The sequence below is a fragment of the Heliangelus exortis genome, chromosome 7 (genome assembly GCF_036169615.1).
Source record: "Heliangelus exortis chromosome 7, bHelExo1.hap1, whole genome shotgun sequence".
Classification (NCBI taxonomy): domain Eukaryota; kingdom Metazoa; phylum Chordata; class Aves; order Apodiformes; family Trochilidae; genus Heliangelus; species Heliangelus exortis.
The window spans coordinates 9,878,396-9,891,080 of NC_092428.1; the positions used below are offsets into that span (position 1 = coordinate 9,878,396).

Sequence of the window (12,685 nt, forward strand, 5' to 3'; positions counted from 1 at the left end):
CTTCTTAGCACACAAGCTTCCCAATTAATATGAAAAATACTTGATCTTTATGGGCAGAGTCTGATCCCTGCTCACACCAGCATGATTTGGGAAGGGGAGTGATGACCAGCAGCTAGGAAGCAGCAGATTAGGGCCTAATTAGAAAAACTGGATATATTCAAATCTATAGGCTGGGTACAATTCACCAACCTGAGAGCTTATAAACAATAATCATGGTGATTATGGGAGGTGCCAAATGACTGGAAAAAGGGTAGTGAGTTATGCCCACCTTTAAGAGAGATGGAAAGGATGACCCAGGAGAGTATAGCTAAACAGTCTCCCCTAACTCCTTGGAAAGCTGGCAGGTCACATCATGTCCCTTGGAAACAGTTTTCAATGACATGAGGGACAGAAATGTAATCAGGAATAGACAATATCAATTCACCAAAAGCAAATCATAGTTGAGGCTTAAGGTGATCTAATTACAGTTGAGACCATTTGAATAGCAGCTACAGGTGTGAGGGAGCCCAGCTCTTCTTGTTATTAGCAAATAGTATTACAAAGAGCAATGGTCACAAGTAGTTGGTTTGTAGGACATACAGAAAACTTCTTCACTACATAAATAGAACAATACTGGAAATTGTTATTGAGAGAGGCTGGGGAGACTTGTTGCTTGGAAAGTCACAATTCAGCTACACAGAGCCATGGCTTGACCTGGTACAGTGTTGGTAATTAACCTGCCTCATGCACAAAGCTGGCCTAGACAGCCTCCAAATATCCCTTCCAAATAACATTTCTATGATTGTGTAAACAGAAAGATGTTTTTTTAGGACATTAAAAATATTCCTGAGGAAAGTTTATTTTCCAGGTTTTGTAAGCACAGACTGTATAAAACAAAGGAGTGACTCAGGATTCAGACTATGGGATGCACTCTTTATCTTATATCTAGACCCTTTCAGTGAGTAGCTCTTCAACATCCTTGACTATGTAACAGGCTCAAAAAAAAAAAAAAAAAAAAAGCCACAGTCCATGAGGCAAAACCATTCTGTTCCAAGTAGTAAAACAGAAATTAAGCACTGAATTTGCAGAATAACTCATTATTTTTTAGCAATATAATAACTTTCTTCCCAAGAGATATAGGAAAGTTTGTACTGATGATACCCAAGCTGCATTTATTCTTCCTAGTAAACGGTGGATATGCCTCTCCAACATTTCCAAAATCTCTATAAGAAACATCTCTTATTAAAAAGGCACACATTTCTCAGATCAGAACTTCACTTCTTAACATTTTAAAGCAAACACAGAAGAGGTGAATAAACTACTGATTTTGTAATTAATAATCACAAGTTTCTCTGTGATCACTGGAGAACATCTGTGTCAATGCATGCTTTTCATCTTGTTCAGAATAATACGTTGCACTTCTGGTATCTAATGAATTTATGCTGCTTCTTAAACCGTTAATATCTGCAGATTTTAATCATTTGTGCAACACTGTTTTGAATTATGGCAATTAGTATTACAAGACAAATATCAAACGACAGTTAGAATAATTATATTTTGTCTTAAATATTTAAACATGACCGAAGAACCATACATGCATTCTAAAAAAAGTTTAAGTATTTTCTGAAAGCAAAAGGGCAAAACACTTCAGAGTATCTTCCTGAATTCTGCCACACACAGAACCTTTTCCTCTACGGACACAAGACTTCCATATCAAGTTTTCTGTTCTCCTTTCCATCTTTGTAAGCTTCATATTTTGGCAACTGAGCTTTGCTTTAAGAAAAACCACCTTATTCCTGCAGTTCTACTGAATGAACCAAACATACGGCAGCATTTCTGTGAGGAGACCTGTGCATCTGTGTGTAAGCTCAAGAAAAATCACATGTGCTAATCTAGAGACAGTAACAGAGCTGTCTCAGTGAAAAGCTCAAAGTCTACAAAATGAAAAAAAAGAAACAGATGTTGCCGAGAAATTATTGTTTTGTAATTGGAGCAAAAGTAAATAAACGAATTATCTAAACAGAAATATACCATAATAAAACCAATTTTTTTACTAAGTCTGAGCTGATTTCTGATGCAATAACTTCCCTTCACCCCAACCTTTTGAAAAGTTACCATAAAAAAATTAACTAATGCTGGAATTTTCCAGTTTTTTCTTTCAGCAGAAGATAATTTAATTAATAGCTAATATACCTCTCTCCTTCCTCTTTTATTTCAAATTCCTATAAGGACCCTTTGCTTAGCTTCTCCTGAACATAAATCCCTTTACCAAGTAACCCAAATCAGAAGAATAATACCAAAACACACTTCATAATCCTTAGCTGATATTAGACTTGGAAAAAGTTTAGTTTTTTGCAAAAACTAATCTAAAACTAATATTATTATAATGGCAAACTTTGTACTATGAACAACATACAGGAATGCTTCAATTCTCTATGCACTTGATATAGTAGGGACATAACACCATAATTTAAAACCTAACAGTGAAGACAGTAATAACTGCAAGAACAACACCATGCAGAAATGACAGGAAAGGCCAAGACCAGGCTTTTAACTGATATTTATTAAAGGTTTAAAAATAGAAAATATACCAGAAAACACACAGTTCCCCTTCTTATAGGGGAATTCAGATTTTATTTTGAAAGACACCAAATTTTCAAGCAAGCTATCATCTGTTCAGGAATAAATATTAAAAATGAAGCATGTAATTAATTTAGCTTGTAGAAGTAAGATGACTGCGTTTGATAGGCCCATTCATACATTTAGTATAATTCATACACAACGTTTTAGAAGCATTAAGAGCATAAGACACCCTGAATAAGACGTCTCTTTCCTGAGACAGAGTCACTAAGAGATCTACTCTCTAAATAAGTATTTTGCCAGCTTGCAAGCATTTCTGTGCCCAAGGAACACATCACAGAGAGACATGAGCCAGTACTGACCAAACTGGTGTATCCATCATGCATGCTGCCAACAGACACATTTGCTTTAGTTTCAAAAGCAGAGTTATATTATGAAAACACCATACCCGACCCCTAATGATTTTCCTTGATCATCTATGCTGTAGTGTTACACGTTTAGTGCTACAGCCAGCGCAATCACCACTAGTTTGGGGAAAGGAAAAGAGGTGACTTTACTCTGCAAGGTATTAAGTAGAGTCCACGTGCCCTCAAGATGAGCCAGATGACAGACCAGTGCCCAGGAAACCCCACCAGACACTGTGTAGCATTTCACACAACACTTCATATGTAAACAAAAAACAGCACAGAGATCATATTAAACATGTAACACTTCAAAGGAATATCACTTGTGATGGAGGGAGTATTTCCCAAAGTTGTACTTACAGGTATGGAGGCACTCAGTTACTGTAGTTGGCTTGATGAGATAGCCTTTACAGATATAGCAGGTGATATGAGGATTGAAATCTTTCACCAAGTGCTTCCTCTGAGTAGCCATTCGTGGGGCAGCAATGCTGGCAGAATGCTCAGGGCCAGAGGAGCAATTCTGAGAGGCGTCGATGCCCACGGTTCACAAGTGCTGTGACGCTGCTCTGTGCAACTGGACTTCTCCAGGCATTTGCTCTTAATTCTGGAGGTCTCACAGGGCCACGGGTCGTAACTCCTGTTCCCGTGCCAGGCGAGTCATTTTCCTACCTGTAACATACGGGCAAAGAGAGAGGTGTGTGAACCCGGCAGCACAGTGACCGTGCCCCGGGGGACGAGAGTCGCCATCAACTTGGCCGGGGCACCCGGACTGCTATTGACATCACGGCAGCTGCGCTCCCGGCGCTCGGCCGCCGCGGTCCGAGGCCGCGCTTCTGCTCCCGCCACGCTGCGGCCGCCGACGGGACAATCAGCCCGGGGCGGCGGTGACAGGTGCAGGGGCCGCTGCCCTGCCCCAGCGGGCGCCCGGCTGCCCACCCGGCACTGCCCCGCCGAGGCGCGCCGGGCTCCGCAGGCCTCGGGTGGGCCCCCGCGGGGAGGAGCCCTCCCCAGCCCCGCGCAGCCCGCGGCAGCAAAGAGCGGCGGGCGGGGCAGCTCGCCGGCTGCCGGGCTCTCTCCCCTCGCTCGCCCGACTCACGTCCCTCCCTCTCCTCCCCCCCCCCCCCCCCACCCCGTACCTGCGGCGCCTTCAGACCCCGCTTCGGCCCCTGCTGTACCTGGCGCAGCCCAGCGGCCTCGGGCAGACGGCCGCCCAGCGAAAGAGAAAGGGAAACGCCGTGCGCTTCCCGCCCCCGCCGAGCCCTCCCTCCTTCCCTCCTCGCCAGGCTGCCTCGGCCAGTCCCGGGGCGGGCGGGATGGGCGCGCAGGCGCTGCTCCCCGCCGAGCCCTGCTGTGCGGCGGCCCGCAGCGCCTCTCCGGGGCGGAAAATGCCTGGAGCCCTGAGAGGCCCCGCCGGCCGGAGGTGAGGGCGACGCCGGGCACAGGTAAGCAGAGGAGCGGCCGCAGCGCATCCCGCGTCCCCAGCCTGCTGCCCGCTGCCAGCTGCGCGACACTCGCCCCGCTGCGGCCCTTGCACCGGTTACTGAAAATGAACTTCAGCTTCTGCTTGCGGAAGAGTGAAACTTTTCCTATTTTTCCAGCCCTCAAGCGGAAACACTAAACCACTGGACTAAGTCAGGACCAAATCCGGTGAACGGTTGAACATGTTACACATGTGCTTCCCTCTGACAGGGACCACATAGCCCCAAAGTGATCAGCAACGAGTGGAAGCAGTCTCTTAAATGCACCATATTACCAGGAAATTATCCATAAAACTAAAGCTGCCTTAATTGAATTCCTCGACTGCACTATTTCTAGAAAATCTGCACTCCTTTTAACGTTAATAACAAATACAAGGAAGCATTTCCTAGATTAGCTGCAATGCCATCACAATCCCTGTGACTTTGCTAGGTCTTTGCAGTTCCATTCTGCATTTGAAATACTCATTTTGCTTAGGCCCTCCAGTGCAGTCTCCCTTTCATCCTTGGCCTTTAATAGCTTAGGCCTGCTCCTCCCATCCAATTCCTACTTCTGCAATAATCACTCTCCAGTAGACCTCCATTTACATCAATTCAATTGCCAGGCTGAGTCAGGTGCATTAAGAACTGTTAGAATTAAAGTTACAGTGCACTGGTGAATGCATGATAAACCTCACATGGAGAATTCAACAGAGTTTGCATAATTTTTCCTGGTAAAATGTTCATATTGTAAAAGATTATTTCTCCACAGCATGAACAAAAGTTTTTAAAACTAAAAACCTTCTGAAACCGCATGTGGTATACTTTAACAGAAAGTTGTGTTTTGATGGTTTTGGCCTTCTATTGTTAACCACTGTTTGCACAATTATACTATAAAACACACACTGCCAAGTAAAAATTAGAGGATGCTGACCTCTAACAGAGAAAGTAGACAACATGGACTATTTATATATCTCATAGGAATATTTTTATTAGTAGTCACATTCTTTCAGAATGAGTGTAAATGGCACTGCTTGAATGCAGGCTAAGCATGATACTGCATTATTAAACTTATATACATGCATTGAAAACAAGCAACTGCTGAAACTCTCCTGGCTTTTTAAAAATGACTGTCTTGTAAGATTTGTTTTAAAATAAACTGAATTCTAAGTGATATTTCAAAGCCTAGTTTATCAAATGTCCCTGTTGAAATTTTTTTTTCTGAACACATTTATTAGCTATGTTCGTGTTTACATGATAATGGATACAAAATGCTCTATTCAAGCACATTAAAAATTGTTACATCATTTCTTATGCTGGGTTGCTCATACCATAATAATTGCACAGCAGCTGTGGCAGTTGCAAAGATAAACATCTTGTATAGATTCCCACAAACCATGCTGAAGTCCCTTTTTTAAGAACTACCAGTCCCATGCCATGTGACTGTGTACATGACATATCCTTGCCTCATCTCTGCACAATGTAGGACCTAGGGCCTGCCATACCAAACAGTATTTATGAGGTGTTAAGTACCCTTTAATCTCACCAAATATGATGGAAGTTGGTGCCTTCCAAGACCACAACATACAGAACAGATGGGAAGCAGTGCAGAAGAGCCTCTTCCTTCATTTTTAGAGGAAAGTAGCATAATTAAGAACATTAAAAACTTATTCTTACTCCATACAAGGGGAAAGCAAATTATACTAATAAATGCTTATGATATCCTTATAATTTCAAAGGTAGTTAATTCCTAACATTGCATACAACATGTTTATTTTAAAATATAGAGCCATATAAGTGATATGGGCATTTTAATCTTGTAGCAATTAAAAGGTAACAGGAATAGTGTTTGAATCAAATAAAATAGTCTTTTTATGTTCTCAGAAAAACAAAATTAAAAAAAAACAAACAACCTGAGCTAGTCCCAGTAAATATATATCAGCAAGAGGAAACATGGTATTATAGAGAAGGTGATTATAGCTCCCAACTCAGTGATGAAAATACAGCTTGAAGAACTACTGGGACATATCTCAACTGGGAAAACAATGAAAAAAATCTCCACTTTTCTTAATAGATACTGTGGAACAATCTGAATTAATTTAGAGGGAAGCCACAATACTGAGTCTGAATACTGAGTCTCTAGACATCTGATGGAAATGCCATTTTATGACTTCTGAAAACTTGAAAGCTTCACAGATTGCTTAGGTTAGAAGAGACCTCCTGAGATCACCTAGGCTAACCCCTCTGCTCAAGCAGGGTCAGCTAGAGCAGGTTATCCAGGACTGTGTCCAGTTGGGTTTTAAATGTATCCATAGATGGGACTACCCCACCTCAAGGGCACATCACCTCAAACCTGGCAATCTGTTCCAGCTTTGACCACCCTCATGGTAAAAAAATTGTTTTCATGTGATAGGATGTGGTTGCCTGTGCTTCAGTTTATGCCCATTACCTTTCATACTGTCACCGGGCACTACTGAGAAGTGTTTGATTTCCTCATCTTCATTCCCTCACATCAAGTATTTAGATGTGCTGCTAGGACACCCCCCACCCCCAAGCCTTCTGTTGTCTCACCTGAGTGGTCCCCTCACTCTCAGCCTCTCCTCACAGGAATGCTGTGCCAGTCCCTCAGGCGTCAGTGCTGAACTCACTTCATATCTTTCTTGTACTGAAAAGCCCAGGACTGGAGACAGCACTTTAGATGTTGCCTCATCGGTGCTGAACAGAGAGGAAGATCACCTCCCTCCAACTCCTGGCAACTTGCTTGAAACTACTAAATATTTACTCAGGTATGAAAAATAGATCAAATATAACCACTTTTGGATCTTTTATTTCCAGTGTTAAAATCCCATATCACCCAGAACAGTATCTAGAATAGAACCATATACAAATAGGGTTTGAGGGGACTTTGTACACCACGGGGTTCAATGCCCTCACTCAAAGCACGTCAAATGTTAAAGTTAATTCAGATTGCTCAGGGCTTTATCAAAACAAAATCTGAATATACCCAAGGATGGCAATTCTACAGCCTCTCTGGGCAACCTGTCTCAACCCTTGGCAACCGTCATTGTGAATTATTTTCCTTAGGTCCAGCTGGAATTTCCCTTGGAATTGCCACCTTTGTTGAACTAATTTCAAGGAAATTTTAAAGTTCATGCAAGTTTTATAATAATTGCATGCTAATAAAGGAGAGGGAATCAACTTAGACGTTACCAAGGGAAAGATGAGCAGATCTGTATTGTTGAAGATATCCTTAGCACACTAAAATACTGATCAGCCATAGCACACACTCTCTTTTCCCAGCTAAAGAAACAGAAATAAAAATGAGGAACAAGGCTGTAGCAGTGGAAGAGGGAGATCACCACCACAAGAAAAAAAAATCACAACTGTGAAATAAAATTGACTAGCTTGAAGGAGACATCTTAACTTTAGACACTTGAATGCAGAGGTTCAAGTGAAAAAACTACCTGGTTTTGAACATGATATTAGCTGACCATTAAACATGCTGAGGGAAGATCTGACCAGCTTGACATACCTCGCTGTGAACAATAGGCTTAAGAGTGGTGGTTACAGTCTTTGTGGTTATTGGAAATTTAAAAATTCCAATCTATCACAGCAGAATTCAAACTACTCAGCTGGAAGAAGATGTAGTTTTAAGAATTAAGAGTGATAAGTTTATTCTTAAAAAGTATTTTCCTTGTGTTGCCTTGATTATTTTGTTACTATTTTGTATTGTTGAAGAATAATTTTAATATGCATGATGGTATGCATCAGACACAAACATCTCCAGAAACTTGCCAGAGAAAGCAGGACAAACTTCCATGATACCACTGATCAGTTTCTCTGTTCACTTACTCTAGTGTCCAACTGTGCAAACTGTTGGTTATCAACTGTTGCTTTCTGGTTTTTGTTTGGTTTTGGTTTTGTTTTGTTTTTTTTAAAAAAACCCCACAGTAAAGGTATAAGCTGTCACATAGTTAAGCTACTTCCCCATGTGAGAATGATCTAATTGAAATTATTTTATCTTCAGAAGCAAAAGGTCTTCAATATGGTATAGAGTCTTGCACTATGCCACAGCAATTTTTTTTCTTTTCTTTATGCTTCATTGATTCTTGGTGACATGGTGAAGAGGGGTTTGCCTTTACCCAACAGCATGAAGTATACAAGATCATATATCCTCTTTAGTTTTTTACAGGGTACTGAAAAAAATGTTGTGGTTTCGTGATATGTTCTTTAGGCTGAAATGGAGTAGGCATTATTTCACAGTTGCCTGCAATTGTGGGGAACCATAGAGAATGACCAAAGCAGTCAGTCCTATATTTTATATAAATTTATAGCAATTCATATATGTACTTAGAGCAAGTAATAATCACACATTTTGGTAACAGCTTAAAGAAGAGACATAATTTGAAATAACTCCCCTTGGTCTTGAATTATTTGCTCTCCATGAACCACAAAGATTTTGCCTTTTCTGAATTAATTTTTTTGGTCACCGGCCAGTTATTTCCCTTACACTGCATAGTTTATTAGGCTTCCTCTGAACTCATAGCAATCACAACTTTGTTGCCATTTCTATTTTTGTATAATCTTCTTAACCACTTTACTTAACCACCATACTTCTTAACCACTTTACTTGTATTGCTATCAGATAGTTTACTTCTGCCAGCTTAGTTACCTTCTACTCTGCTCTCTACAACCATATCATTTGCTTATTCTGTTGCTTTTCCAGAGAAAATCTACTCAGGAATTAGTGCTATTTCAAGTCTCCCTGCAACTACACAATGGAAAAAAATAAACCAATCAGTGACAATCAGAGCAGTGGTGTAACATGCACAGGCCAGCCTGAATAAAGCTGTTGTCTGCATGGGCAAGACTGTGGCTCCCCAATAGGTTTCCAGGATCTGTTGGTCATGGGCCAAACACTTTGCCAACTCTGCATATGTATCCTTTATGCCAGTATGTACCCTTATGTATGTACCTTTATACCAGTATAAGCACAGGTTTTGAGTTTTCTAATTGTGCCTCAGTGAAGTCTGTGCTTCTCCACAAGACATCCTAATGGCTATTTGCTATAATACAGTTACTTAAAAAAAAAAACAACAAAAATCCTTCTTCCATTCTATACTGCATCATATATATGTAATATATGTACAAGTATATATTATATGCATTTTTCACTCAGTTTCCCCCTGAAAATATCAAAGCTGCTTACTTCAACATATACAGCTCAGCTAAGCAATAATGTGAAGTGTTCAAATAGTTTCATAGACATGACATCTTTCAGTCTCTGGGAAATTGAGGACAAACTCTGAGAACCCTCCAATCTCTCCTGCTAAAATTGCTACCAACAGGTTTTTTTTCTTACGGTTGAAAACTGGCAGGAATACAAAGGAAGTTGTATCACACATGTCAAACAGCTTCACAAAATTAAAAGCAAGACTTACTACTAGTTCTTAAATTTAAAAAAATTCAAAAGTCCAATAAGCTCAGCAAAAGCAATCCTCAAAAAATCTACTCATACCCATTATGATGGCAGAACAAGCAAACAAAGAGGGTTGAAAGGAAATAGAAAAGTAGCAAACAAATCGCCTCATCTTTTACAAGACAAATTAATGACATTCAGCATGTTTTAGGGAGTTAACTACACTACTTCAATCAATTTTCAATAGGAGTTCTGTTTCCAGCTCTCTCAGGAATAAAACCTTGAACTTAATAACACCGTGTTGGATGAACTCCTGAACTCCATTTCATCTGAACTGCATGGGAAGACTCATTCATGTCACTTTGTCTGCCAATTAAACAGTCAGCTTCATTGGAAGAAACCTAATTGGAAATACTTGGGAATTTAATTTTTAACTTGTAAATAAATGTATTTTTTCTGGATACGTTAAGAGAAAATAGGAGGCAGACCAAGATACTCCAACCTTAGATTCACCTTTTCATATGACCTTTTTGATGGCAATTTAGCATATAGAGACAAAGTTTGTGCATCTGAGTGTTCCTTGTGATCCAGTCCACCCAACCATAGTCACAGTAGAATTTGGTTTACTGAGTAGTGCCTTTCCCTAACAATAAGCAAAACCTGAAGTTCTTTATGTATTTGGGTGTTTGTAAGAATTCACATTAGCTAATAACATTTTACTGAAAACATTGTCTTGAAATATTAATAATTTTCATCCAATATGGTAATAGAAAAAGATTAATCAAAACTGATACTTTGAACTGATACTTCATTTGAATAATATGCCAGCTTTAGGGAGAGACAAACTCAGGTTTCTAGCCAGAAGCTATTCTCAAGTTAACAATCACTCCTCAGCCTATAACTTGGCATTGCATGCCAATTCTGCAGTCCTTTTAGCTCAGGAGGTTGACAATGCTGTTTTCCTAACCTCAGTCCCATGACTGCAGTGAACCAGAAAAGTTAGCTTAGGTGGTGCCTGCGACTGACATTATCATCACTGAGTTTTCTAAAGAAAACTGTTTAAACCAATTCTCAATTATGTAAAAGAAAGTTTGCATTTTTTTTCCAGTTACAAAATCATGGCCTCCAGACTCTGTGTCATGTAAACAGCATGTTCTGGGTTGATATGCATTTAATCATATGGGACACAAAATCAAACAAAAGCTGTGAGGCTATGTTTACCCTACTGCATGGTGAGCTTCCTTGTAATGCTTGCAAGCCCAGGCTGAGCTTGGTGCTAATGAGATGATGAGGTGGCTTTTAGCTGAGTAGGCTATGGCAGCTGGGACTCCCTCTTTTTAGGCTCTGGACAGAGCAGGGCTGGTTCCCTCCCAGAAGACATAGAATATACACCACCCTTCTTTTTATAAAGCTGTACTGTCTGCAGATACTTGTTCACTCTCAGACAGGATCATAAACTACTATGCTAGAAAATTCTGCAAAAAGAAAATGATGGTACAAAATGTAGGTGATACTTGATTAAATGACATGCTTTTTAGCCTAATAAATCAATTCTTAAGCACACTAGTACAGTCAAAGCATTTCTAGAGATGTAGTTGTTTGAACACAATAAAATAATGTCTGCTTTGCTCCTTAGATATCCAGTGGCAGTTACTGAAAAGGTCTGACAACTGCTCAAACTGGGTCATCCTATTAAGATTCTTGTTTTATATTTTAAAACCCCAAATCTCTATTTCCTCTTCAAAAAGCTGTCATTTAGCAATTACATTCTTGCTAAATTCACTCCATTCTCCTGCATGGATGTCTTTACTTGAATGGCAAGTGAATTATGTTTCTATTCATATTTAGGCCCTGATTCTAGAAACACCACCATTCATTCTTCACTTTGCATGCACATAGTCCATGCAAGTCCACAGTCCAGCTCATTAAAGTGGGCTACTATTCACTTGCATCAAGCTTAGTATGTAAGTCCATGCAGCAGCACACTTGTATATGTAAGTGACTTTCTTATGTTGTATAAAAGTGTATAAAAACAGCAAAAACCATGCATCACTCTTTGCTACTCTTTCATACCTTACTGCTATTTCTAATCTGTATAGTAGGAGTTCTAAATCCTATTGTTGCTGTCAAACACTAAGAGATTTTAAGATATGAGATTTATCTCAGATATAATACCTCAACTTGAGGTTGCTAAATGCCTTTCTTTCTTTTTAGTAGTATCAACATATTTTAAAAAAAAAAAAATGGTCCAAACACTTTTAACTTTGAAAACTTTTCCATAATTGGTAATGAATTGTACTACCTGGTAAATAAATTTCATTATTTTTCTAAAAGTAGGCAATCAACTGCACTAAAGACACTATACAAGATCTGACCTCTCTACATTATTATAACCTGCATACACTTTTTTTTTATATGACTTCTATTCAGCTCTTTGATAAGGTTAGGTACTGGAGGCTTAAAGCTAGAAGGTTTCACCTATCAATTAACGTGGCAAATCTCACTGCATTCTCTCATCTAATATCCTTGGTAGGCTTTTAAGAATAAAAGGCATTGACACTCTCAAAATTATTTCCCTTAATCACAAATCCATAGATGGGAATATGAATTTTTGACAAGGTATTTGCCTTGCGAGAACTTGATCCATATAACATGTAGCCTGCTCCTATCATAATCACACTGTCTATTTAGTAATTCACATTTAAATACAAGACCTCAGTTGCCACAGCTCAGTAGGAATAAAATTAAGGAGATTTACATTTTCCTGCTGAAAAATCTGGAACACTGTCTAGGATTTTATCCTTTTGTCTTTTAAACTTGTCAGAAACACTGATGCCTCCATAACCTTC

The 12,685-nt window shown here is 39.7% G+C and overlaps 1 protein-coding gene across 4 annotated transcripts in view; it reads right to left on the reverse strand.

Annotated features, from left to right (window-relative positions):
* The window catches only part of PCGF5 (polycomb group ring finger 5), a 64,940-nt gene that overhangs the window by 30,809 nt on the left and 21,446 nt on the right, over window positions 1-12,685 (reverse strand). For 2 of the 4 annotated variants that reach the window (XM_071748731.1, XM_071748728.1), the window contains exons 1-2: window positions 4,100-4,251; window positions 3,324-3,632 (exon numbers count right to left, since the gene is read on the reverse strand). In XM_071748731.1, the coding sequence (XP_071604832.1) occupies window positions 3,324-3,435 (112 nt within the window). In that variant the 5' untranslated portion in view covers window positions 3,436-3,632; window positions 4,100-4,251. Of the gene's footprint in view, window positions 1-3,323; window positions 3,633-4,099; window positions 4,284-12,685 lie in introns of those variants that run through there. The other 2 variants (XM_071748729.1, XM_071748730.1) reach the window with 2 other exon arrangements.